At 33.9% G+C, this 27,435-nt stretch overlaps 1 protein-coding gene across 2 annotated transcripts in view; it reads right to left on the reverse strand.

Moving 5' to 3' along the window:
• Nucleotides 1-1,668: 1,668 nt before the first annotated feature.
• The window catches only part of YES1 (YES proto-oncogene 1, Src family tyrosine kinase), a 72,470-nt gene continuing 46,703 nt past the window's right edge, over nt 1,669-27,435 (reverse strand). For both annotated transcript variants that reach the window (XM_025038698.1, XM_006920047.3), the window contains exons 2-12: nt 24,802-25,074; nt 21,466-21,565; nt 18,663-18,761; nt 17,339-17,442; nt 17,087-17,236; nt 15,530-15,685; nt 15,182-15,361; nt 8,413-8,489; nt 7,548-7,701; nt 4,826-4,957; nt 1,669-3,977 (exon numbers count right to left, since the gene is read on the reverse strand). In XM_025038698.1, coding sequence (XP_024894466.1) covers nt 3,769-3,977; nt 4,826-4,957; nt 7,548-7,701; nt 8,413-8,489; nt 15,182-15,361; nt 15,530-15,685; nt 17,087-17,236; nt 17,339-17,442; nt 18,663-18,761; nt 21,466-21,565; nt 24,802-25,066 — 1,626 coding nt within the window. In that variant the 5' untranslated portion in view covers nt 25,067-25,074 and the 3' untranslated portion in view covers nt 1,669-3,768. The remainder of the gene's footprint in view (nt 3,978-4,825; nt 4,958-7,547; nt 7,702-8,412; nt 8,490-15,181; nt 15,362-15,529; nt 15,686-17,086; nt 17,237-17,338; nt 17,443-18,662; nt 18,762-21,465; nt 21,566-24,801; nt 25,075-27,435) is intronic.

Genomic DNA, 27,435 nt, shown 5'->3' on the forward strand with positions numbered 1-27,435 from the left:
CAGAAACTCAATTTGATGTCATTAAAAAAAAAGGAGAAACTGGAGGAAGGGCAGGGGAGGAGCTGAATTTAAGGAAATAAATGCTATTGGGGCACATACACACTTCCTCACCTCTGCATGTTGGTTTGTTTTGTAACAAAGTGGGGACCTGGTCTCCAGCAGCACTGGGATGGGCATCTTTAGAGCAGTATCATAAGATATAAAGCTCATCTTCCAACTCCATAGAGAAAAGTCTTAGAGAAGTTTGCTGAGATGTAAATGAAGATTTGTATAAAAGGGGTGGGAAGACTGATTTGAAAGATGTTAATACATACCAAATTAACATATAAGATGAATGTAATCCTAACAAAATCTCACTTGAATTTTTTCGGAATATAAAAAAAAAGTCTAAACTTCACCAAGAATTTGCGGGAATACCAAGGTTAAAAAAAAAAGTAACATCGAAGGCAATTTGCTTATTAAAATCCATTATCAAGTGATTAGTAATTAAGTGTTATATTAATGGAATGGCAAAATAATTGGACAAAACAGGTATGTGTAGATATATGCTTAAATAAAAGGACCCAAACCAATGGGTGGGGATGAATTAACCAATACATGGTGCTGGGAAAATTAACTATATAGAGAAAAAAATTCATGCTAGTCACATTTTATACCCAAATAACTTCCAAATGAATTAAAGAGAAATGTAAAAAAAAAAAAAAAAAAAAAAAAAAGCATAAAATATAACAGATGAGATGAATATTGAATCTTGGGATGCAAAGGACTTTAAGCATAGAAAGATTTGATAATACAAATGTACAACTTAAATGTCAAAAAATTACATGCAAAATTAAAAGGCAACTAGCATACTAGGAAACTACTGAGGAACTATATTGTATAAAATTTTTTTAATAAATGTTTACTAAATTATGTCTTTGATTAAATGTCACTCTTCTAAAATCATTAGGGAAAAACAAAGCTAATTTTAGATATAGTAAAAGGTAATTAATACTAATAATATTTTTGAAAATAACAAATGCTTTCAATTGGCCATTCATGATTTAGTATAACTTTATTTTCATTATACTTAATAGAAGTTAAAACACACACAAGAAATAAGGCTCATGTATTTTTCATCTTTAGAAAATTAAATCCCTCATGATCAAGAGTGGTTATTCTATTTTATATTCTTCAACACAGATTCTCTAAGAATAGCTTAACGCAAATCACTTAGGTTTCTCTGTACATTAACTGTAGTTGCTGGTATAATTAAAAAAGAAAACTTGTAAAAATGTCATTCACCTGACATGGAAAATTAACCACATAGAATGAGGTCAATGATGTTTTGAAATTAATAAAGAATTGATTTAACTCTGTTCAAGAGTTATAACTGAACTTTTTTTTCCTAATGGAAGAACAAATTCAGAATATATTTTGCTTTAAATACCGATTTAAAAAAATGAATGAGAAAGTATAAATATTGGCTAAAAAGATAAATGGGTATATTCAATGAGAATTATTTCGATTATCCATAAAATGATATAATACGTTATAAAAATATTAAATTTTAGGCTACCATTATTCATTTAAAAAAGTGTGCTAGAAGGTTTTTTTGCCAACTTTTTTTTGGTAAGGGTTAAATTCCACATTAAGATATTGAAGACGAAAAGCTGTTGGGAAAAAATCTTCAAATGTACAAAGTTGTTTATTTTTTTTGGCAATTTAAAAATACATAACCATTTAAACTGAATACACATTGAGTTAGTGTTATTTCCTCACTATACAATTCATATACGGAACAGCTCCATTCAGTTAAAACCTAATACCATCAACTTTTCCTGGCTTATTTTTCTGAATAGAATTAGTACATAAACATATAATTTTATTATCCTTTATTAAATGCTAGAAGAATTATATCATAGTTCACATGAAGCCCTTTAAAAATCTGATATCACAGGTTGCAGATGTTAAGGGTAAATGATGACGGCAGTCTTCGTAGGAAGATCCTCTTGAAAGAGGGATTCAATACTATGCAGGTTATGTAAACATAAGAAACCACCACAATTTTTAGTACCAGAACTGTTGCCAACTACATGAAGTTCAACTGTCACATTTTAAAATGATCTGAATTTCAACGTAGATACTATGGCATGGAACTTTAAATTTGATGATTAAATCAGTTAACAGATAATGGTTAAAAATTATATTTCTAAAATATGGGGATCTGATGTATTGCTTTATTTAAAGTATGACTATAAAAGAGTATTTAAAAACATAAATATCAGACTTTTGTCAGATTCAGTTCCTTTGCTAGATCCTTAAGCCAGTAATGCTGCTATTCAAATTCCTATTTTGGAATTTCTTTCTGAGTTAATCATAAAAATCAGTCTTTTTTGTATGTTTACTTCTGCACTTTAAATGGATAAAAACTGCCCCCACCCCCACTCCACTTTTACCATTGTTCTTATTCTGAATAAGTTTTCCTCTTCAAATCAACTAAATTCTAAAAGGGAAAAATTCATCACACTGGACTTTTAAAAATGTTTTGCATAAAAGCTGTATCACTGGTATTACTGGGAAGCCTTAACTTAGTTATTTTGAGACTATCATTTATTTAGTGATTATCATACGATTAGTCTTATAGACATACCTTATAACTCTTAAAATCTCACAAAAAAAGTGAGCAGCTTTGAGTGCCAGCAAAGCCATTTTGTCATTCCATAACATCGACATTAAACATAACATTCCCTCTATCTGTAAAACTTTCACATTTCATTTTCTCATATTTCTTTTAAATACATTTTCCTCTCTGTTAGTCTATATGCAATAAGAGCAAAAGTGCATTCAAGTCCCTGACCTAGTGATATTTTATATTTGAGGCACCCATCACTATAAGCACATATTTAGCAACATCTCATATTACCAGTCTATTTTTTAAAAAGGACTATTTAAATGCTAGGACTTTTTCCCCTTGGATTGGATAACAATTTCAATTATAGATTGCCTTTAAAAAAATCAATGCAACCTTATAAAAGATTAACTCACTTTCTAGTTCCTTCATTATTCTAAACTGAGCTATTCAGAAAATGATTAAAGTGAAAAATTTCTTCCTCTACTTTCCAGTTCCATGAATTTGAGTGTTGACATAGTGCATTATACTTTCAAATCCCACCACTGTCATTTAACATTTAATCAAGTTTTAGATGTTGTTTATATTCCTTTTTGCTTCTAGAAACCTCACTCATTTCCATGCAAAGGAGGCATATACTAAGATTGCATGTTAACTGTTCAACTTATAAAAAACTTTTGAAAATAATGAATACAAGAAAATTTTAGAAATGGAATGAAATTTTTGGTCCCATGAAGTTAGCTTATTTTAGATTTTACTACGGTATAACAGTTTTTATCTTCCGAGTTTTGTCTATAATGAGAAATAATTTTCTCTTAACAATTCTGAGTTTGGGGAATAAAAGAAATAAAGTGATTTACAAACAGTAGCCTTGTTGCTCTTCATTGTCATATGCTATCACTCACACTGTCATCAATATCTTAGCTATACTTTCTTTGGACCCCGAAATAAGTTGGAAAATTCATCATTGGTACTTTAGAGTTTAACATTTGGGAAAAAAAAAGTGGTGTTGTGCAACCATATCTGGAATTCCAGTTTACCATTAAAAACATGCAGAGTGAAGATTTTCTTCTTTTGATTCCTGTAAATAAGTGAGGAAGTCTACATAAGTTTTTTACATTTTGGCAGTTTTGTGCATATAAGGTAGGCTACTTGAATTATAAATTTTCTCCTGGCTGATACTGTGGCTCTGTAGCAGTGAAGTAGTCTTCTAAGAAGGACTGGATATATTCAAATGTTGGTCTTTCATCAGGATCTTTCTTCCAACAAAGATTCATCAATTCATGCAGGGATTCAGGACAGCCCTGAGGGCAAGGCATCCTGTATCCTCGTTCCACCTGTTCCAGCACTTCACGGTTTACCATACCTAACAATATCAAACATTGCATACAATGAACCTATTGCAATCGTTTCACAATATATGTAAATCAAACCATCATGCTGTATGCCTTAAACTTATAGTGACGCAAGTCAATCATTTCTCAATAAAACTATATAAAAAAAGAACAAAACAAATCCCCTACCCATGAACTGATTCAAAGTACAGTAGGTTTACTTAGTGGGATTATTTTAACAAATAAATAAATTTTCAATGTTAAATTATATCAAGAAGAGCTTAAAAAATGAGATCTAGCTTGTTCCAACATATCTATTTTTTTCCCCCACCAACCTTGCTTTTAAACACTAATCCTTGCTCAATTCTTGCTTTTAACACTAATATGTTCAAAAACCAATCTCATTTGATTAATGAAAATTTAGGGTGCTACTTTGAGGTACTGGTACTTTCTGACATTAACAGTTATTAATGACCAAACTTAGGCTAATGAGGAACAGTGGCAAATACCTTCAATTACTTGTAAGACAGGGGTTGTGGTGAGAGGAAGATGGATGACCCAGGATATTTAAGATGTGTTTATCTGAGAGTATAGTGGAGATAAATAACCCTTTTGGAAATGCCCTAAGGAAAAAAGCTGAGATGAATGTGGGGCGCACCTCCTGTGTGTGCCCTAACTCAGGGATTATGACTCTCATAGGTTACTGTCTATCCGATGCCAAAAATAAATAAATAAATAAGATGGGGAGGGAGGGAGAGAAGAAAAGAGACAGAGAAATAAAAAATAAAGTTCTTTCCCCCTCTTTACTTTTCTGCTCCTAATAATCTCCAGTTAAAGTCAGTGATGGAAAAACCAAGAGCTAATGAAATGCAAGCTTTACCTGGATATGGCACTCTGCCCTTTGTTACCAGTTCTGTCTGTAGAATTCCAAATGACCACACATCAGACTTTATTGTAAATCGACCATATAGTGCAGCCTCAGGAGCTGTCCATTTGATTGGAAATTTTGCCCCTAAAACAGTATTGACAATCTTAAGTAAATTGTTCCTAAAAATCTATTTGTGTAAATACGGCATAAGGAGGGCTAATTTTTTGTCAGTGTCCTTATATCTGTCATTAGTGTTCAAAAGTATACGATACATGGGAAAAATTTTTAATATTTAAAATTTGTATTAAAAGAAATCACATTTCTTCCTGATAAGATATTCAATGACATAAAAAAAAATGAGTACTGTTGGTGGGGACAGAAAACCATTCAAGAAAACAGAGGTAGAAACTGTACTAAGAAGCAACCAAAAACATGGATTATAGCACCTATAACTTTTAAGTAAGTCTATCACCTAGTAACTATACAGCTAACTGTTGTTGGTTAAAGAGGGCAATATTCTGTTGGGTTCTAATACCTACTGGTTTTTAACAGCAATCTCTTTTATTTTATGATATTTCTCTGGAAAATTTTATTGTACTGTCATTTTTAAAAGCCTAATTTATTCAAATATTTAGTTTATGCTTTTTATGCACAACACTTCATGCTAATTGTCATGGGGGACAAAACAGCCTTTGTGAAGCTTATATACTTATGGTGGCGATTACAGGTGTCTTACATACTTCAAGTTATTTCTATATGTATGTACATCGTGTTGTAAAATAGTTCTTTAGATGTCCAAACAGAAGATCAATTTTTGCTAGCATAATCACAAAAAGTTTCATTAGAAAAGGGTTAGTTAAGTTAAACCTTAGAGAACAGTTAGAATTTTTACAGGTAAAGATTTTAGAATAGGAAAATATTCCAGCTGGAAGGAACTGCACAAAGGTGTGGAGGTTGAAAAGAAAGCACTGTGCTGCAGGTAGGGTTTCTCAACCTGGCACTACTGGCATTTGGGGCAAGATAATTTTTGTTTGGTGGGGGACTAGTTTCTATGTTGCAGGATGTTCAGCAGTCATGTCTGGCCTCTACCCATCAGATGCCAGTAGCAGGCTCTCAGTTGTATCAACCAAAAAGTCTCAAGATATTGATATTACCTAATGTTCTCTAGGGGACAAAACCACTCCTGATTGAGAAACTATGGTTTAAAACAGCGGTTCCCAATGATTTGTGTATCAGTGTGGTCACTGATAAAAAGAGAGAAAAAAGGATTACGTATCAATTTACAAAGCTAAAATTATTAATTCACAGGTATGTCCTTTATTCTGAGATTACGTCTTTCCTAGTTGTATAGTGTTAAAATGTTCTTTAATGAAATGGTAATAGATGGTAATAGATAGCTGAAAAACAAATTTTTTTTTGGTGTGTCTACTATTTAAACTTTCACTAACATTTTTACTGGGCTTACCCGATTGGATTGAAAGAGTTTACAATTTGGTCTCAGGCATTAGTCAGTGAGCTCCTTGACAGCAGAAACTGTGCCCTCTTAACAGCTGTGCCCTCCCGCCTAGCACAAGCAGCGACTCCAGTATCTGTTACAGGAAAAGTGGAGCTAGAGTAGGAGATAATGAATGACGAAGCATCTTTTTTTTGTAGGTGTGGGGGGGGGGGTCACTGAGGGTTTCATGTAGGATGAGCGACCTATGGGTGATGTGTACTGGACCTTACTCAATCTCTGCCTGTCAAGGTTACATTCTTTCTTCAAGGCCCTGCTCTCAAGTCATCACCTCTGTGAAGTCTTTCCTGCTCTGCTTTCCCACACTGTTTTCCATATTCTTTTGACATTAATCACACATAGCTTCTTTTATAGTTATTTATATGTTCTACCTTGCCCATTAAAATGTAAGCTCTAATATACACTGAGCATCTACCATGTTAGGTAATGTCGGGCACTATATAACTAGTACTTCATTAAAGTTTCACAACAACCTTGAGAAGTAAAACATTAGCATCTAGTCTTTATTAGTGAGGAGACTGAGGCTCAGTCAAAGAGGTTTGATAACTTAATTGAAATCCTGGGACTAATAACAGATGGAATCGGGATTAAAAAACCCATTCTCTTTCCATATGCATGTATTATGTGTTCATTAAGTAGGTACTAAATGAGAGTTTAGAGAGATGCCAAGCAGAAGAATCGACCTATACTAATTTCCACAAGTTCCCTTCTCTTACTCTTTATAGCATCAATCTTCTAAATGTTTTTATTTATAATAATTTTATATATAGTAAGGAATTACTGTAAATCTGGCATAGAAATGGTTTCCAAAGCCTTTATAAAATTGTATGCTATTTATTACTATATTAGTTTCAAATGTACCTTTTCTCATCCTTAGTGTAGTAAAATCTGGACGGTTCTCAAGTTTTTTACAAAGGAATTTAAAAATGTTTATTTGTTGGCATGCCACAAGAAGCATAAAGAGGAGAGTAAAGGGAATGTAAAGAGAGCTATATTTATAATGCAAAGAATATCAGTCAGGTTCTTCCTTGGGGGAATTAACTATCAGAAAGCCATGATACCATGTATTACATATAATTTTATGAATAAAATCAATGTTTCTTTGACTCTTCTGAGAAGATCTAGAGCTATTCTTATTCTGTAAACCTTGTATATTCAAAGGAATGGTAAAAAAATCTGTTGAACATTAGGTTACAAGCATTTATTAAAATGTAATTTTACCTTGTCTTGCCGTATATTCATTGTCTTCAATTAACCTTGCTAAACCAAAATCTGCTATTTTGCACACAAGATTTTCTCCTACGAGAATATTGGCAGCCCGAAGATCTCGGTGAATATAGTTCATTCTTTCAATATATGCCATACCATCAGCAATCTTAGAAAGAAAAGAAAAGACATGATACAAAGGGAAGGAAGGAGAAGACAATTTTGGTTAATGTTAAGTCAAATCACTGAAAACTCATCTCTCTCGAAAGGAGATGATGGTAACAGTCTGGCAGATAATAGAAAACACTAATAGAGGAGGAAGAGAGGCAAGGAGAATGAGAGGGAGGGGGAAGGAGAGGAGAGTGAGAGGAAGAAAAGCAGCAAGAGGAACAGTAACAGAGATATACTGGCCCACAAAGCCTAAAACACTGTTCTGGTCCTTTATGTTGATGCCAACCCCCAATACTGAGTGTTTATGACCCTTGAACTCAGGAGTATGGACTAGGCTTGGCATTTCAGCACATACTGTAGATTTCCAATACTATTTTCTTTGGAATAGCGATCATTCATTGTTTTAAAATTTATCTGTTAAAATATACATATAAATTTTATATTTCTGGAAGACTACATGATAAGGACAGAATTGTGATGGGAGTTACATGCTTGGTTCTAATACTAATGTTATATGAATTTTAGATACCTCTGGTCTTCAGATATCACATTATCTATAATATAAGGAGATCAGATTATCTCTAACGTCCCTTCTAGCTCTAAAATTTCAAGACTTCATTATATAAACAATAGTATTCTACTAAAATTATTTTACATTTTTAATGTAAACTTTCAATTCAAATTGATACATGTAGAAATACACAAGTACCTGAGCAGCCATATCAACCAGTTGTGGGAGCTTCAAATACTTTCCATCTCCCTCCTTCAGGAAATCTAATAAGCTCCCTATAAGAGACAGCAAGACATTCATGGAAAATTAGCAACTCATAAATTAGGATCGAAAAGACATTCCCCTCCCTCTAAAGAAATCACTACACCAAGATATAAAACTTCAGCTTCTCATTCTTTATTAATTTTTGCAGCTTTGGAATTTCTGAATAACTATTTTTAAGATTCCAGAAGAGGTCCCTAAACTAAAATTTTATAAACTTCTCCCAATAACATATGAAAAAAAGGAAAATGCAATAATCTCACCAGATTACAGGCATTTCTTCCATGCTTTGATCAAGATCAATGGTCCCAATTTTGATCCAAAAAGTAATATTAGATACGTATATATTTTGAAGTCAATCTGAAATCAAGAGCTTAGGAAAATGGAAATATTTTGGGGTACTTAAAACTAAATCTAGGTGGCCGAGTTGACACGGAAGTGTAAGTCCAACTAACTTCTCTCAGTTTTAGCAGAAGATATCATGAACACTAAAGTACTATGAATAACAGCAGAGAAAGGCTAGAAAGCAAAAGTCTAGTTGCTATTCCTCTTACTGGTTAAAAATTTACCATGTTCCTGAATTTAATCAGGAGAAAATATCAGACAAGCCCAAATTCAGATACATTCTATAAAACAAAGACAGTGTTCTCTTCAAAAATAACACATAATGAAAGACGAGAAAGGCTGCAGGACTGCTCCAAATTAAAGGAGACCGAAAAGAAATTACAACTAAAAGAAATCAATGACCATGGACTGGATACTGCATCAGGAAAAATTGGTATAATTAAGGACATCACTGAGCTGACTGGTTTGAAATCTGAATATGAGCTGGCAGGTTGTAGGTAAGAGAAATGTACCAATGTTGTATTTCCTCATTTACATCCTTATGCTGTGATTATCTAAGACAATGTCCCTGTCTTTAGGAGACAAATGCTCAAGTATTTAGAGGTAAAGGGAACATAATGTTTACAATAAACTCTCAAATGGTTCAAGAGAAAACCCTTATATTTTTTATATATTGATAGATATATCTAGTTAACAATTGACTAATCTGGTCGAAATACATATGAGACTTCTTTGTATTAGTTTTGCAACTTTTCTATAAGTTTAAAAGTATTTCAAAATAAAAGTGTAATAAAACAGAACAAGACAAAGAAAGCCCTTTCTATGTTGACAGGATTATGAAACAAGGGAATGTCATGACTTAGTCTCATTTATAGAGATTCAAAGTCAGAGACTATTTATATTTCTTCTGGTCTGTCTACTGCAGGGGGAACATGTTACTGTGCTTGTTCATCTGCCCACTCAAATATTTGCTGAGGGTCATGTTAGGCACTGTAAAAGGTATAGAAGATACAAAGATTAACAAGTCATGGTCTCTGCCCTTGAAAAGATTTTGATCTAGTCTTATAGATCTAGAACCTATAAAATATATGTAAGCATAAATATTGTACAGTAGGTATTATAAAAATTTTTGTAGAAACTACAATGGATACAGTTAATTCGTCAGAAAAGCTTCACAGAGGGAGTGCATTTAAAGGAGAATAAGGGCAAACAGGGAATTCCAAGAAGTGGGTAACAAGTACAAAGGCTGTAATGCATAAAACAGCACAGTTTAGGGAACTGAAAACAGTCCCTCCTATTGGCTCCAGTTCCCAGTGCCTCTCCTCTGCACCCCCTTCCTGGCCTCCCGCACCCACCAAACTTGACGTGACCCCAAGTCCCATGTGGCGACAGCCCCTCTCACTGTCCAGCCCTACATGCCTCCAACCACCACTCTGTCCCGCACCCCGGGGACGCACGGGCTCACTGCACCCTTTTGCACCTCCTGTGCCCCTTCCCACCTCCTCTGAGGGCAGAGACCTCCTTGCTCTTCATGTTCTCTTCCACTCCATACCCACTTCCACCCCCCCACCTCACCCCTGCCCTGGCACTATGAGCAAAAGTTTTTTTTGGGGAAAAAAAAAACCAGTCCCTCATATGTAAGAACATAGAGCATAAAGATGGGAACTAACAAGAAGGCTGCAGACAAGAACACAGAAAGCAATGCACAGATGGACTTTATCTCTTTTATATGAAGTTTTATGCTGAGAAATAATATGATCAGATTTATGTTGAAAAAGTAATATGAAGAATGAAATTGGGCCAAACTGCATAAAAGGATTAAGTTTAAATTTCTTGTAATTGTCTAGGAAAGAGAAACCTTTATGTTAAAATCTAGCAATGATAGTGGAAACAGCAAGAAAAGGGAAATTTCCACAGGTTTAATAAATAAGATCGAGAGCAGTCAATAAACTATTCCTACAAAAGGGGTTGGGGAAGTGAACATTGCTGGGCCCCATCCTGAATCTGTGTTTCTAAGGCGTTTCCAGGTGATGCTAAGGCTGCTGCCATCCAATGCAATACAACCTCTGCACATGTGCAAAAGGAGACAAGTATGAAGATATTTACTGCTGCATTGTAACAGCAAGGAACTAAAGGCAACCTAAATGTTCACTGGGAAATGAATGAACAGTGGTATATTCATGTAAAATCTCATTCAATAGTTAAAAGTATATGAAGTAGATCTTCTCTTATCCACATGAATAAATCTTTAAGAGCACATGCTGAAAAACCATCAACAACAAAAAAAGACAACCTATTGAATGGAAGATATTGGCCAATGATACATCCGATAAGGAGTTAATATTCAAAATTTATAAAGAACTCATGCAACTCAACACCAAAAAAAAAATCTAATTAAAAAATGGGCAGAGGATCTGAATAGACATTTCTCCAAAGGACATACTGATGGACAATAGACACATATAAGATTGCTCAATGTCATGAATCATCACAGAAACGCAAATTAAAATCACAATGAGATATCATCTCTGACTTGTCAGAATGGCTATCATCAATAAATCAAAAAACAGCAAGTGTGGCGAGGATGTGGAGAAATAGGAATCCCTGCGCACTGTTGGTAGGACTGCAAATTGGTGCAGCCACTGTGGAAAACAATATGGAGGTTCTTCAAAAAATTAAAACTAAAATTACCTTATGACTCCACAATTCCACCTCTGGGTATTTATCTGAAGAAATACAAAACATTAATTCGAAAAGATATATGCACCCCTATGTTCACTGCAGCGGTATTTACCATAGCCAAGATATGGAAGCAACCTAAGTGCCCATCAATAGATGATTAGATAAATATGTGGTACAGATATACAATAGACTATGACTTGGCCATAAAAAGAATGATTTTACCATTTACAACAAGGATGGACGTAGAAGGTATTACGCTAAGTGAAATAAGTCAGAGAAAGACAAATACCATGATCTCACTTGTATGTAGAATCTGAAGAAAATAAACACACAAAACAGAAACAGACACATAGATATAGAGAATAAATTGATGGCTGCCAGATGGGAGCGGGGTTGAGGAGCTGGGTGAAAAAAGTAAAGGGATTAAAAAGTACTAATTGGTAGTTACAAGAGTCACGGGGATGTGAAGTACAGCAAAGGGGATACAGTCAATAACATGGTAATAACTATGTATAGTGCCAGGTGGGTACGATTCTAATTGGGGGAACACTTCATAAATTATATAAATGTCTAACCACTATGCTGTACACCTGAAACTAATATTGGATGTCAACTGTAACTGAAAAAAAAAGTTTTTAAAGAGAAAAGAACCTGTTGAATGAAATAGATCTTTGTAAAAAAAAAAAACAACATACAAATATTGTTAATAGGTAAATATATATTAGTAAAAGCATATTGACATTAAAAATGCAGATGGGAAAGGTAAACACCAACTTCAAAACTGAGGTTACCTCTGAAGGGAAATGGGCCCAAAGGGCCCTGAAAGATGAGCTAAAAGGAAAATAGGTCCCAAGAAGGGGTAAAAACAAGGATTCAATTAGATAGTTAAATGTATTGTTTCCTTAGAATGATCTGAAGCAAATGTGGCAAAATGTGAAAACATTAAGTAAATGTGAACAGGTTTCAAAAAAGAGTAAATCGCTGGTTAGGGCATAAAGACTGGGAGTACTGCCTGATCTTTAAAATATCTTGGCTGTGAAGGGAAGCAAAAAGGTAGAGCAGTAGGTGAAAAGCAGATGCTGGGACCAAGACAGGGTTTCCTTTTTCAACATAAGGAAGGATAAAGAATGCACTAAAGGAACTATCCTTAAACAGAGGAAGGAACACTTCTTTTTCTTGGTCTGCAGGACAGACTGAGGTTATAGAAATACTCTACATTTATACATTCAATATAAAATGCAGAATGTATATAAAAAGCAAAGATACAGTTCTTTAATCGATACAACACTTAGAACACTGTTCAGTGCAACAATAGGTAAAGTGCTAAAATAGTGCAAAAACTACAGAGCATAGAAATCCAGAACTGGAATGTGTCATTTTGACAATTCCTCTTCTCTGATTTTTAACCAGTCACAACAAATACCACTTCCCCTTAAATGTTTCTTATATCCATTTATTATAGAATGTTTTCTATCTATCATTGGTCCTTAATCTTTTTTTGGTTCGTATGTTGAGAATTTGATGAAAACTATGAATGCTCTTTCCAGAAAACATACATAAGCATGAAAAAACTAACACATAACTTCAGAGGAAGTTCATAAACCCTCTGAGGCTCATTTATGACCCTAGCAGAGGGTAAGTACTCAATAAATAGTAGTGGAACCAATTAAAAGCAATCTTTAAATTTGTCTCATATACCTCCCTGGCCTTATTTCCTAGTTTCTTCTACTACGTCTGTACTTCCCATTAGCCATTGTTTTATTAGCCATTTCCTCAATCCTTTTAGCTCTGCAGAAATACCCATTCTCTTCACTTTACCCATCCATATCCTCCATAACTTTAAAGTGTAATTCAAGACTTGTTTTTTCTAATTTTTCTCAATTTATTCCAGCCTATGATCTCTTCCTCAATTTCTATTATCCTTATTAGAAATTCATTATGTTTTGGCCTGTAGCTTAGTTTGTTTATAGTGAATCGTCATTTACTTTTATACTGAAAAGTAACTCTTCAGGAGTTTAAGTCTTTTGTCTCCAAATTTAATGTAAATTATTTGGGTGGCTATATTTCTTTGACACCTTTTAATAACGAGCAGAGTGTCTTATCTATTAGAAGCATTCAATAAATTTTGGTTGTTAATAATTCCTAGAGTACTCTGACTATAAAGATTTCAAAAACCATAATGCTCATGACAGATGGGGATATTAGTGGAAGGCTTCTAATACCTGACTTAAGTACAATCTGAAGGGCGTATAGTTAAGACTGGTCAAGAGATAGGGAAACCACATTCCAGGTGAAGGAAATAACATGAACAAACTCATGGAAACATGGAGCAACAAAATTACCCACTTGGCCAGAAAAGTGGGTTTATGTGAAAGCACGTGAGGCAATGAGATGGATTATATAGGGCCAACTGCTAATTAGCAAGATGGGGAATTACAGTTTTGAAACTAGAAGGGACAATTGTGATCTTGCTTCTAAATCTCCCAATTAGAAATAATCCTAACCCAGCAACCTGACAGCATAGACTTTTCCCATGCTCTCCTAATTAATTCTTAAAATCAATATACAAAGCTAATGGACCACTAGCTTTACCTCCATTATATTCTTATGCTGTCAATATCTTGATTTACTTTTTTTTTTTAATTCTATATCTTGATTTAAACTTCTTCTTTATTGTTCCTTTCCTTCCTTCTTTTTCTAGTTCATCCAATGCACTCTGAAATGTGATATCTGGCAGTGGTTTGCAGTAGATTCCTTCCAAAAACTACCATGTACTTTGGGGCGTTAGGTATGTTTGGCTATCAATTAGTAGGCTATGTCAGTTCTTAACCCTTTGTTTTTTCTCTTTGTTTTGGGGGGGGAATTTTTCCTATAGCAAATGTGGAGCTTGTAGTTGGCCCTGTCACCACTAGATGGAACTAAATTGTTGGCCAAGATGGACTACTGGAGAGGGATGACAATCAGTGTTACCTACGGATAGTGACTTGTTAAGAGTAAAAAACGTAGATAAAATTCAAGAGGGTAAAAAGCAAGCCTGTTGGCATATTTTATGACTTACTGGTTCCTCTTCTAAAGCATCGTTAGCAAAGGGAAAAAGAGGAAAGAGCAATCTTTCCTTCTCTTTATCCTGGCCCTTATCATTCCTGTTACTTAAAATCCCACTTTGGAGTCTAGGGTTTAGGAGAATGGAGACATTTCAGTTGATAACAGAAACACAGAAAAAAAGCTTCTAGGCATTCTGACTATGGAGAGGGAGAGTATGCTTATATTAAAATGAGATAAAGTTAATTTACTTAACTTTACCTGATTTCTTTGCTTTAATACTAAAGATGTATCTTTCTGACTGCATTATTTTAATTCAATTTGTACAAGTACTTTTTTTTCTTTTTCATTTTCTTAGCTATTCTGTTTTCTTTAGTCAAACAGAATGAAGGACTATTCACTTTCAAAATAAATTCTGCCTGCCTTATTTTCCTTTTGAACTTTGTATCTTTTGGAATAACTGGAGTGAATCACTATTCTGTTAAAATGTAAGATTTTTCTCTTTTCAAATGTCTACATAAAAATCTTAGAAAACACTGTATGATAAAAAATCTGTATGTATAAAAATAAAAACAAAGACTTGTTTTTTAAAAGTTTATTAACATGCATACCCTAAGAGATACTAATAGACACATACCTTTTGACATAAATTCAGTGACAATGTAAATTGGCTCTTCAGAAACAACAGCATATAGTGGGACAAGTTTGTCATGTCTTAATTTTTTCATTATCTGAGCCTCTTGAAGAAAAGCGTCTGGCATCATTGTACCTGGTTTTAGTGTTTTGATCGCAACTTTTGTGGTTCCGTTCCATGTTCCTAAAAAAACAATACTTTTATTGTTTTAATCTATATTTGAAAAGAATTTACACCAAACTTTAAGGAGCAGCATTATCTTAAATATTTCAACCTATCTTATAATTAATTGTGGCATTTTAATCTATGGCTAAACAATGACAAAGAAAACTGAAAGTTCAGGCTTCTTACCCATCCATACTTCACCAAAACATCCTTGTCCTAGCTTAACTTCTAGTCGCAAAGATTCCCGAGGGATTTCCCAAGCATCTTTTGCTAGACCTTGAGTCTGCGGTTTCACAGTTGGACACACAGTTGTTAACTTATGACATAAACCATCAGCGTGTTCTAGATAAATGAATAAACTACACTGTAAAATGAATTACTCAGAAAAATTAAGGTACATGTACTATCAATATTTTAAAAAACTTAAATTATAGAAAATCAAAACAAAAAATAGTGTTCTACCAGTTTTTTTATAAAAGCACAAACACAAGGGAGTTGTACATAAGTAAAACATAAGAAATAAAACATTTTGTTACATTTTAAAAGTTATTACTTATTAAATACTTATTATGTTCCAGCAATTGTACTAATTGAGCACTTTACAGATCTCAGTTGAGTCTTGGAAAACTAATCTACTTTCTCAAGGTCACTTAGTGATGTAGATGGGATTCAAACTCTAGGTCTGGCTGCCTCCAAAGTTCTGCTTTTGACCACTGTGCTTTATTTCTTCCCAAAGAGAATACTACCATTAATTGTTATTTCTAGTAACTACCAATATAAGAGGGATACCAAAAATCAAAGAAAAATTTCTGCATTTAGGACACTGAATTTTAAATAAGGGAGACACAAAAACAGGGAATCTCAAATTCATAATAGTTTGATTTGTGAATCCTGCTTATACAATCTTTCTTATTGTAAATAAGACATGTTCTTTCCCGTTCTCAGCAAGTAACCACACAAACCCACATTCTAACAAGTACAATTACAACTGATGTCACTGCTTGGCAACATGTTTGATCACTGTCAACACGGGCGGTTGATTTGATAGATTCAGTTTGCAGCTAGCCGTCACTGAAGAATAAATTGCTATGGAAACTTCTCCTTCCCTAGTATTAATCATTTAAAGAATTTCAAATGCATTCATATATCAAATTGGCAAAGAAAATTTTTGAGACAGAAGACTCTAAGACTGCACCTTTCAAAGGCCCTTGAAAGACTGAGGAATGTCTAGAGTTGTTACAGGTTAATTTTCCAGGAAAAGAAACATGCATCTTCATTGGATTTATTTTACTTAATAAATAAATCTCTACGGATTTATCCTTTAAGAAATCTCATATACTCCAGCCCATGCAGAGGAAAGTAAACCAAAAGGATATCTGATACAGCTTTTTCATAGCTTTACCTACTTAACAAGTGTCCTTAAATAAAACACTTATTTTATTTATTCCCACAATCTATCTTGTTATTTAGCTGTTATAACATGGAACTCTAATGTAAACATAATGCCAGTAAGATATTAAGACTTAAATGATGATAATCTGATTTTAACACATCATCCAAGAATATAATTCAGGTATAAGTATTATCAGTTCCTCATTTAAAAACTAGAATACAACAGATATTTAGTGAGCACATACTATGTGTAAAGTAGCATGCTAAACTTTAAGAGATATGAAACATGAATTTTGTCCTCATAAAATAGAACATGAGGAAATAATTTTCACCTTTGAAATATTCACATACCTGTGTAATGTTTTACCAATTTCTGCAGAGTATCAAATTGTGCTCTGGTTGTGATATAGTATCCACCATTGTCAAGTTTCCTTATTTTGTAGTGTTTCACATTGTCACCTCTTACTTCATCCCAATCACGAATAGAGAGGGAAAAAGCACCTGTGGGGTGGGGGTGGGGGGGTAGGGTGGAATAAAATCTTTATCTTTCTCAAAATACTGCCTAAGAATATTTTTATACTTACATTAACATAACATTCATACCTTTAGTAGTTTCACTCTCTCGTACTAAGAAAATACCTCGTTGATTCCCAGGATTCAGAAGTAATCTTTCAGCATCTTTTCTCCCCATTTTGCCAAAATACCATCTGGAAAAAAATTAATAGTGTTCTGAGTTAGAAAGGTGTATGGATAAGAAAAATTATACATAAGTATTAACAAGAATGGAGTAGGATTTAAAGGATGATAAAGAATAACTATAGAATATATCATAAAAATACAGTAAAACACAATGAAAGCTATTTATTAAATAGGAATATTACTGTCAGAATATACTCTGGCATAGTATTTCCACGTATTGACTATTCAACACGTCTCTTAAACTCCACCTGGCAGGGTAGTAAGGGTAGTAAATGGAGAAGGAAAGGCAATGAGACAGAGCCCTTCAATCAGTGACAGATAGAAATACTAAGACTATAGTATGAAGAATAAAAGTGATTCTCTGGTGACAGTGTGATCATCCACATTTAGTAGGATGCAAGTAAACTATATCCAAATTCTTAGGAATTCTAATTCATGTAAGTTTGATTTAATACAGTTTTGTGAATAAAAGTGACAGTTAAGGAGACAAATTACATATCATTAGTAAAAGCAAACAAACATTGATAGAATACCACTATATGCAAGGCATAGTGTTAAATGTTATGATATGAAAATAAAATAGCATTTATGGATCCCAGATAAACTTGGTTTGACTTGAACGTAATATATCATTAAAGGTGAACTTTAACTTTTTAAAAGTTGCAAGAATAGTAGACAGAACTCTTATAAACCCTCCACCCAGGTTTCCCAACTGTTAACAATTTGCTTTGTCATAGTTTCTTCCTGACTGTGTATAGGTGTGTATAATTTTTTCTGAACTGATTGAGAGTAAGTTACAAACATGCTGAATTGTTATTCCTAAAATACTGCAATGTGTTACTTCCTAAAAGACAAGGATACTCTCTCTCCTAAAAAGGAGCAAGCACTTAAGTCAAGAAAATAACACTGATATAACACTCTCAACAGAGGGTAAACTTTTAAAGTGAGACAGTACACAAAGAATACAAAAAGGGTTAACATAATTTTTTAAAGTAAAAGAGTAAAGGCATAACAGTACTATAAGTGTAGATTTATTTATGATCCTGCTCTAAGTGAATACTATTGCATTAATTATTAATTTTCAAGTAACATCCCCTATTAATATGATACATTAGCTATATTAAGACTGATATGTAATTGTGTGTGTGTAAAGTTGTGGCTAAGTAGAATGTGCATTAAAACATTTTAAAAATCAAAACAATTAATAAAATATGAAGTAGCACCATACTCTTCTGCCTGAATGGAATCTGCAGGGGCTACATAATTGCTGGGGATATAACCATTCTTTCCTGTAGCAATTGATCTTGCTTCCCACCAGTCTCCTTCCCTGCAACACACAAAACAACAGTAATCACACGGTAGACTACTGTTCAAGGCACGATCTATTGCAGTGTTGTCTTGTATCTGAAGGAGACAAGAGATATTACTTTCATTTTGTATTTATGCATTCATCTGCTCAAGAATCAAACTCAAAGACTACTACTAAAAATAGGTTTTATGAATTAAGAGAATAAGCAAATGCACAGCTGCATTTCTGCTCCAAACCAAAATAAAATATCACAGTTTAATTTTAGTTATAAGATCACTTTGTTACAAACTCTTTCAACCTGGGACAATCAACCACACTGAATAAAACAATCTCAGAGGTAAATCTTTCAAATTACTCAGTTTTAATTGTTTCCTTTTTAAAAGCTTTATTGAGGTATAATTTGCATACCATAAAATCCTCCCATTTAAGATGTACAATTTAGTGGATTTAAATATATTGAGAGTTGTACAACTATTACCACAATCAATTTTAGAACCTTTCCATCAACTCCCCAAAGAAACCCATTTCCATTAACAGTCACTCTCCACTCCCTCCCTTCCTGCCCCCACCACTACCAATCTGCTTTTTGTGGTTTTTAATCTATGGATATACCTATTGTGGACATTTCATATAAATAGAATCATACAATATATGGTCTTTTTGACTGGTTTCTTTCACTTGGCATAATTTTTTCAAGGTTCATTTATGTTTCTGCATGTACCAGTAGTTCATTCTTTATCTTTGCCAAATGCTTTTCTTTTAATAGTCTATAAAATTATAATGCTCCTTTTTAGTCACTTTAGGAAAAAAATCAAGATGCCCTAGAACTCCTGTAGCCAAAATATTGTCAATGGGCAATAACAATAAAAATTTAATTATTGGAATAAAGTATATACAAAAATATTATCTTAAATATCCAAATAAGACTAAAAGCAATTTAGAACATGAGAACTATATACAGTTCATAATACATAAGTCTTGACTCTTGCAAAATTAATGTGAAAGAAGTAAATATTATCAGTCTCTAATGAGGAATATATATGGGTTCCACTATTGAAAATTAAAAGTTACGTTTTGCTTTACCAGAGTAAAGTACTGAAAATAGTTTATCTAAACTGAAATTTCATAAATGCTTAAGGTGCATTTGCTTTCTAGAAAATGAAATGAAAATAATCCTTTGGTAATTCAAACATTTACGAACTCATACACTTGATTTGTAGCTTCCTAGTATATATTACATACTTTCAGACATACAAACTGAAAACTTTATATTTAATCCTGCCAACCATTCATTGATTCATTCAAACATTTACTGAATATCTTTTAAATTTTATAAAAAGTTGTGCTAGAAAAAAGGGTAAAAAGATAGTCTTTACCCTCAAGAAATGCACAGTCTAGAGCAGAATTTCTCAACCTTGGCACTATTGACACTTTGGGCCAGATAACTCTGTTGTGGAGGGCCATCCTGTGCATTGCAAGATGCTGAGCAATATCCCTAGCCTCTACCCACTAGATGACAGTAGCAGCACCCTGAATTTAACAACCAAAAATGTCTCCAGAGATTGCCAAATATCCCCTGGGCAATTTTACCCCAGGTTGAGAACCCTTGTTTAAAGAATGATAAGCAAGTGATAAGTTATAATTCAAAATTGGGATGGCAGCTATGCTTAAGGTTTGCATACGTTGCTATGTGAACATTTAAGAAAGGCACTTAATCCAGCAGGAGGTGGGGACTGGGCCACAAGGGAGCGGAAAAATGTCAAGAAAGGCTTCCTTGAGAAAGGACGTCGAAATATACATTCTGAAGGATGAGTTCAGTTGGCCAGATAAAGGGGAAAAAATGGAGAGATAAAATGTCATATTACAGAAGAAAGAAATCACATGTGTGAAGGCGTGAAGAAAGTGAGAAACCACAGTGTATTCAGAAAATTCAAGTAATTCGACATGGTTAAGCAGTGGAGTGACAAAAGGGAAGAAGCTTAATGAGTGATGCCTACTATTATTGTTACTTTTCTTTTTGTTGATGGCAACTGATAGCTATTGAAGGGTTTTAAAGCAGAGAGACATGAACATTTTTTATGTTCTGGAACAATAACTGGTAGTAAATGGGAATAAGAATGGACTGAAACATGACTGGAAGCAAAGAGACCATAAATATGTATTTTGAGAACATACAAAGTGGTTGCTACACCTGCTAACAAAATTATGGGATCTATTTTCCATAGCTGGAATTTCTATGGTGGGCCACTAACTGACAACAAGTCTAAGAATCACCTAGGAAAAAAGCAACTTACTTTGGGCAGTTTGGAATTACAGAAGTTCCTTACCTAATCTTTTTCCTTTCTTTCTTTTTTTTTTAAGAAAGGGATAAGATCTTTAAATCATTTAGTACTTAAATAGAAATATAAAATTCTCTTTATAAAGATATTTTTTAAGTAATGTTTTTTGAAAGCAATATTACTTGTTTACATATAATCGCTCAGTCTTCATTCTTAAATCTCTACCTTTCATGGCAGAACCACAACAGCACAATTTGTAGAAGTAACTTCTGGCTACATGAGTAGTATTCTGCCATGTGTCTAATGAAACCAAAGGCATCATCCAACCCAGTGGGCAGAGACCCATGCCCTACTACTCGCGTCTCTGAATCGTCAGCTAGGTCAGTGGTTTCAGTTGAAAGACCAGGTTGTTACAGTCAGTATTTTTCATTCACAACACTTACGTATTGTTAATTATTTGAAATCTTTCACCCTTCTTAAATGAAAGGTCTTCTGTAGTTCTAGCTTCATAATCATATAAGGCCACGAATATAGTTACACCACCTAATGAAGGAATAAAGACCAAGGTAAATTATATGGGCAAATTAACAAAAAAGGAAAAAAAAAAAACCACTGCCAGCAAAAAAATTTAAGCATAGTTTTTTTCACAGTCTCCAGAATCTATTTTTAAAAGTTGGAAATATGGGCAGCTGGCATTTTCAAGTTACTAAGATGCTCTCTTAAGACCTTCTATGAAAGTTATGTACTTTATAAATTCTAAAATTCTACAGACCCAGAGAAACACATTTAATTTTGATTCATAGTAGCAACATCTCTAGCTTGAAAGACAGTCAATATTCAAATCAGTGATTTGGCAGAAAAAGCATTAACGAGTACTATAAACTACTGTCACTGATGGTCTAAGCTTCTTATGAACAATGAGTGAACATTTTGATCTTTGAGACTCATCATTAACAGCAATAACTAGGGTTTTAGTAAGATAATTTATTATATTAAACATTCAAATATAAAAACGGCATGTTTTTCTTAGTAATTAAATTTTATGGCTAACATGAATTACAAATGCCAAAAATCACTGTGTCATATATAGCAGCAGGCCTCAACCTTTCTGACACCAGGGACCGGTGCTCCTATGAGAAACTAATGCCTGATGATCTGAGGTGGAGCTGAGCTGCTGGGGAGTGGCTGCAAATACAGATGAAGTTTCGCTTGCTTGCCTGCTACTCACCTCCTGCTGTGCGGCCCAGTTCCTAACAGGCCACTGACTGGTACCGGTCTGTGGCCCAGGGACTGGGGACCCCTGCCTTATATATACCATTGTGTACAGATGCTTAAAAGATTAGCACACTTAAACAGCCAAACTATTATCTACCAACAAAAGAATAAAACAAATTATCTCATTTATTGGACTTCCCCCTCTCCCCCACTCCCTGGTTCCAGTTCTATATTAACTACCTATTTGACATCTCTACTTGACTGGTCTAACAAGCTTTTAAAATGTATTAGGTACAAAACAAAGGTGTTGATTTTCCTCTTCTAACCTGCTACCCAAATCTTCCCTACCTAAGCAAATGGCACTACTAACCAATCAGGTACTCAACTCAAGCCAAGCCCGTGACGAGCACTGTCAGTTCTACCTCTAAAATATCTTATCTACTTTCTTTTCCATTTCTACTGCTGCAATCTTAATCCAAGTCCTTATTATCTTTCACTGGGACTGCAGGGTCTACTGAGAGTAGTAGCCTCCTAACCTGCTTCTGTATCTGCTTCCATTCTCCATTCTCCGCACAGCTGCCAGAATGTTTTTTAAAAAGGAAATTCAATTACGCAAACTTTTTACTAAATTTTCTACAATAGCTTCTTTCTGGCTTTAAACAAAACCCAAACTTCTTACCAGAGTCTATGAGGTCCTGAGTAATCCTGCATCAAACAATCTTACTACCTTTCCATACTGAGCTCCTCACTAGTCCTCAAAAACTGCCAAGTCCAACGGTACCTACTAAACTCTGCATTCATTATTCTCTCTCTCTAGAAAGCTCTTTTCCCAGTTCTGCATATGTTTGGGTCATTCTCATTAAACAAATTTCAGCTCAAATGATTTTTTCTCAAGATGCCTTTCCATGATCATCCAAATGGCCTTCGCCAAGTTTCTGGTTAGTTCTTTCATAGCATTTAAGAACCATTAAGCATACTGTTTAGTTGTTTGTATAATTATTGCCCAATCTTCACTATAATGTAAACTCCATTAGGGCAGAAACCTTGTTTCTCTTGCTTACAACTTTCTATACCTGGCACACAGACACTCCATATTTATTAATAAATGAACACCCATGAACTTACTATTTCATGTAAATAAACTGCTTTAGGTAGCTGAAGTATGTCTTTAAATTTAATATTTACTTTAATCATTTTGGATTACTATCTTTCCCAAACATAGAATCCTGAAAATATTTTAAACTTTAGCGGATGACCGAGAAATACCATCATGGCCATTTATTACTGAAGTATTTAGAGTCAGGAAGTTGGAATTAAGATTGTAACTGACTCGGAGGTCTATAACTCCCCAAATGAACAGTCTAACAGCATCAGTGCATGGCATTCCTCTGGTTTATTATTGGTCTAGAGGCAAGCAAATTGAAGGGACAAATTTATAGTCCATGCTTATAGAAAAGATTCTTCTTTTGTCTCCATTGATTGTCAGTAAGGACACATGTTGCTTAATTTGATGCTGGCAACTGTTCTGTCAAGTCTAAAGATAAAGTGGACAGACACTCGAAGGGCTATAGGAGAAAGAGCAAAGAAACATGAGTTGTTGATGACATCAAAGAACTGCTGAATCAATGAATCCTGGAGCTCATGCTACTCTTTTAAATCAGATGTATTTTGTTATTCAAGGGAAACGCCTCTAGACATCAGATCTTTCCAAAAGAACTCTCTCTTTAAAATTTCTGACTAATTTTTAAGAGTATTTCTGGCTCCCTTAAAAGTTGTCAGCTGTCACTTCTTGCTGTTCTCTGAAAGGATATTATGATATAAATAATAAATAGAGTTCTGGAATAGGACATTAAATCTGGGCTCTCCTGCATATTATCTGTGATTCTAAAAAAAAAAAAAAAAAAATCATTTAAACTTTGACCCTCAATTTTTTTTAAAGCAGTAGTACTTAATAGAAAAAATATATTATCACCACACTGCCACTTAATTAACATTTATTAAGTAATTACTAAAATATTTTAATAGCGGATAGCACTTTACAATCCTAAGAGTAACATTCATGAGGGTGGGGTATATTTTTTAAATTTTATTTTTCAATTACAGTTGACATATACTATTATATTAGTTTCAGGGGTAAAACAGTTAGCAGACATTTATATAGCTCATGAAATGATCACTCTAATAAGTCTAGTACCCATCTAACACCATACATAATTATTACAATATTGCTGACCATATTTCCTATGCTGTACTTTATATTATGGTTTAATCTTTATATCCCCAGTACCAGCCACATAATGGGCACTCAATAATTATTTGACAAATGAATTAATGAAATAATTAATGATGTAACTCAATACATAATTACCATCAGATTATCACCAAATTTCCCAGAACATCCATGTATATAACACTTTAATTTTTATATTAGACTTTAATTTTCACATAAACTTATTTAAAAAGTCCCCCAGTAAGTTATTTCTCTTACAGAAGGCAAACCTTATGTATGTATTGCCCAAAGTCATGTTCTCAAAATGACAACAGAACTGTCCATTTAATCTCACCTGTTAAACCAGCAGGAAATGAACTTGGCACCACTGAGAATGAGGAAGATGCTCCTCCAAAAGGTGTCACCCCTGAGGATCCTCCAAATGGTGTCATGGAAAGACTGTTAAAATTAATAGATGTTCCCTTTGCTGTAGATGTCGGTGTCGCTGCAGTGTGTTCTGCTCCATAATGGGTGACACTTGTATTGACAGGTTCTGTAGTGTTTTCTGTTCTATGTTTAATGGTTGGACTTTTGTTCTCTTTACTTTTAATGCAGCCCATTATCAAATCTACAAAAGTAATAAGGCAAATACTTTGAGAAGCAGTTAACATAAAGGACATGTCAAAAGATGTAATTCAAAAATTGACTTTAAACATGGCATTTTTCTCCTGAAAAAAAAAAAAAAGTAACATTAAACAAAAGAAAAGCAAAAAATCAGACAGCTGAAAATGAAGTCCCTTCCTCTCATTTGTCTTTATTACAATTCTGCTAAAGCATCATTCCAATCATGTCATTCTCTACCTCAACCACTTTAATGGCCCAATGACAACATGCCACAGTGTCCAGGCCAAATCAAGGGCTGTGAAGCCAGAGAGATCTAAGTTTGAATTTTGGCTTTCTATTTACTAGTGGAGTGATGCAGGTATGTTGCTAAACCTCTCTGTATCTCAGTTACTTGAAAAGAATAATAATATCACCTACTTCATAATGTTTTCTATGAGGATTAACTTAAGTTCTAGATAATATCTGGCATGTAGTAGGTACTAGCAAATACTGGCTATATTCCTTCTATGTATACCAGCACTGTGTAACAGAAATATAATCTGAGCCGCAATATAATTTAAAAATTTTTAGTAGCCACATTAAAAAAAAACAGGTAAAATTAATTTAAGTAATATATTTTATTTAACCCAATACATCTAAAATATAATTATTTCAACACAGCAATATAAAAGTTTTGAGATGTTTTATATTGTTTTTTGTACTCTTAAAAATCTGATACGTATTTTAAACTTAAAATATACCTCAATTTGGGCCAGGTACATTTCACGTATTCCAGAGCTCTATGTGGCTGGTGGCTACCATATATGACATCTTTTCCCTTACCTACTGATAGACACATCTCCAGTGCTTACCAAATATGACGCCAATTCAACTTCTCAACTTCATCTCCTATTATTTCCTCAAACTTTTCTCATGTGTACAAGAAAAAAAAATCCTATTTCCTCAATACCTATGCCCTGTATTTTCTTATTTTTGTGGGGTTTTTTTTTCCTCATAAAAGTGCCTCTGTCCATAATACTCTCCTCACATCTCTACTTGCTAATATTTATCCATTAGCTGATGAAAATCACAAAATACTTTTCCTTTTAGGCTCTCTCTCCACATAATTGGTACAATATATTTTTCCTTAGAACATGCAGTGTACTTTTGGGAAGATTTTTATATGAGACTCTCATCTTATTGCTTTTTTTTTGCTTACTAGCCTAATTCTCAAGCTTCCAAATTACAGGCAATATATTTCTTAAAAGCAAGAGTTACGCCTCTCTTATACACTGTACAGCCTACCAACATGACATTCATATGTTTACTAACATTACAATATTACTAATACTAATATTGCATTAGTCTATTCACTTTCTGAAGCAGCACTAATAGAGATTTCATTAATTCACTTACTTTTAAAGGTCATTCTCATTTTACAGTTTTTCTCATATGGCATTCAAAAGGAAGAAGGTGAATAATGACTGTCTCAAATTCTAAAAGACTGAATGTTTATAACCTTGGCTGTATAATATTAATTTAAACTGTGGCTATAAATATTAAAATAGAAACAGTCTCAGAATCTCAGAGTTGGAAGGTTTCCATATCACTCTTAAATGAGTATATTCTCAAGATGTGACAGTTAAGGCCAGCACTGAAACATGACGGGCTGGAAATCTAAATATCTACTGAAAAAACACCATGAGACTTATAAGATAAATGCATAAAAGGCTTCTAAAAGTGAAAGAAGAAACAAAATATAACTCGTTTCACAATCTAGTGTTGGCAAAGTCTTTTAAAGCAGGGGTGCCCAACCCCCAAGGCTGCAAACCGCTACTGCACAACAGGAGGTGAGTGGCAGGTGAACCAGCAAAGTTTCATCTGTATTTGCAGCTGCTCCCCAGCACTAGCATCACCATCTCAGCTCCACCATAGGTCATTAGGCATTAGATTCTCATAGGAGCACTGGTCCCTGGTGCCAAAAAGGATGGGGACCACTGTTTTAGAGCATAATGTAAAATTAGAAATCTTAAAGGAAAAGACTAACAGACACGTGATTATTGAACTTCCATGGGGACAGGGGTAGAGATAAAAACTCTTAAGTGAAGCTAAAGATATGAGAAATAGGGAGGGTATCTTTGTACTTGCTCATGCTCTTACTTCCCCTCTCAAGACACACACAAATGTACACATATGAAAACTGGGTGGCATTCTTAATATATACAACCCTTACATATTAAAAAAAAAAAAAAAGATAGCCCCTCAGAAAAATAGGAACACCTATCAAGAGGCAATTCACAGATAAAATATGAAAGGCCAATTAGTATATGAAGACATGTCCAACCTTCCTAGTCTTCTCTAATAAATGTAAATTTTAAAAGGTACC

Source organism: Pteropus alecto, unplaced genomic scaffold (assembly GCF_000325575.1).
Source record: "Pteropus alecto unplaced genomic scaffold, ASM32557v1 scaffold146, whole genome shotgun sequence".
In the NCBI taxonomy this organism is placed as follows: Eukaryota; Metazoa; Chordata; class Mammalia; order Chiroptera; family Pteropodidae; genus Pteropus; species Pteropus alecto.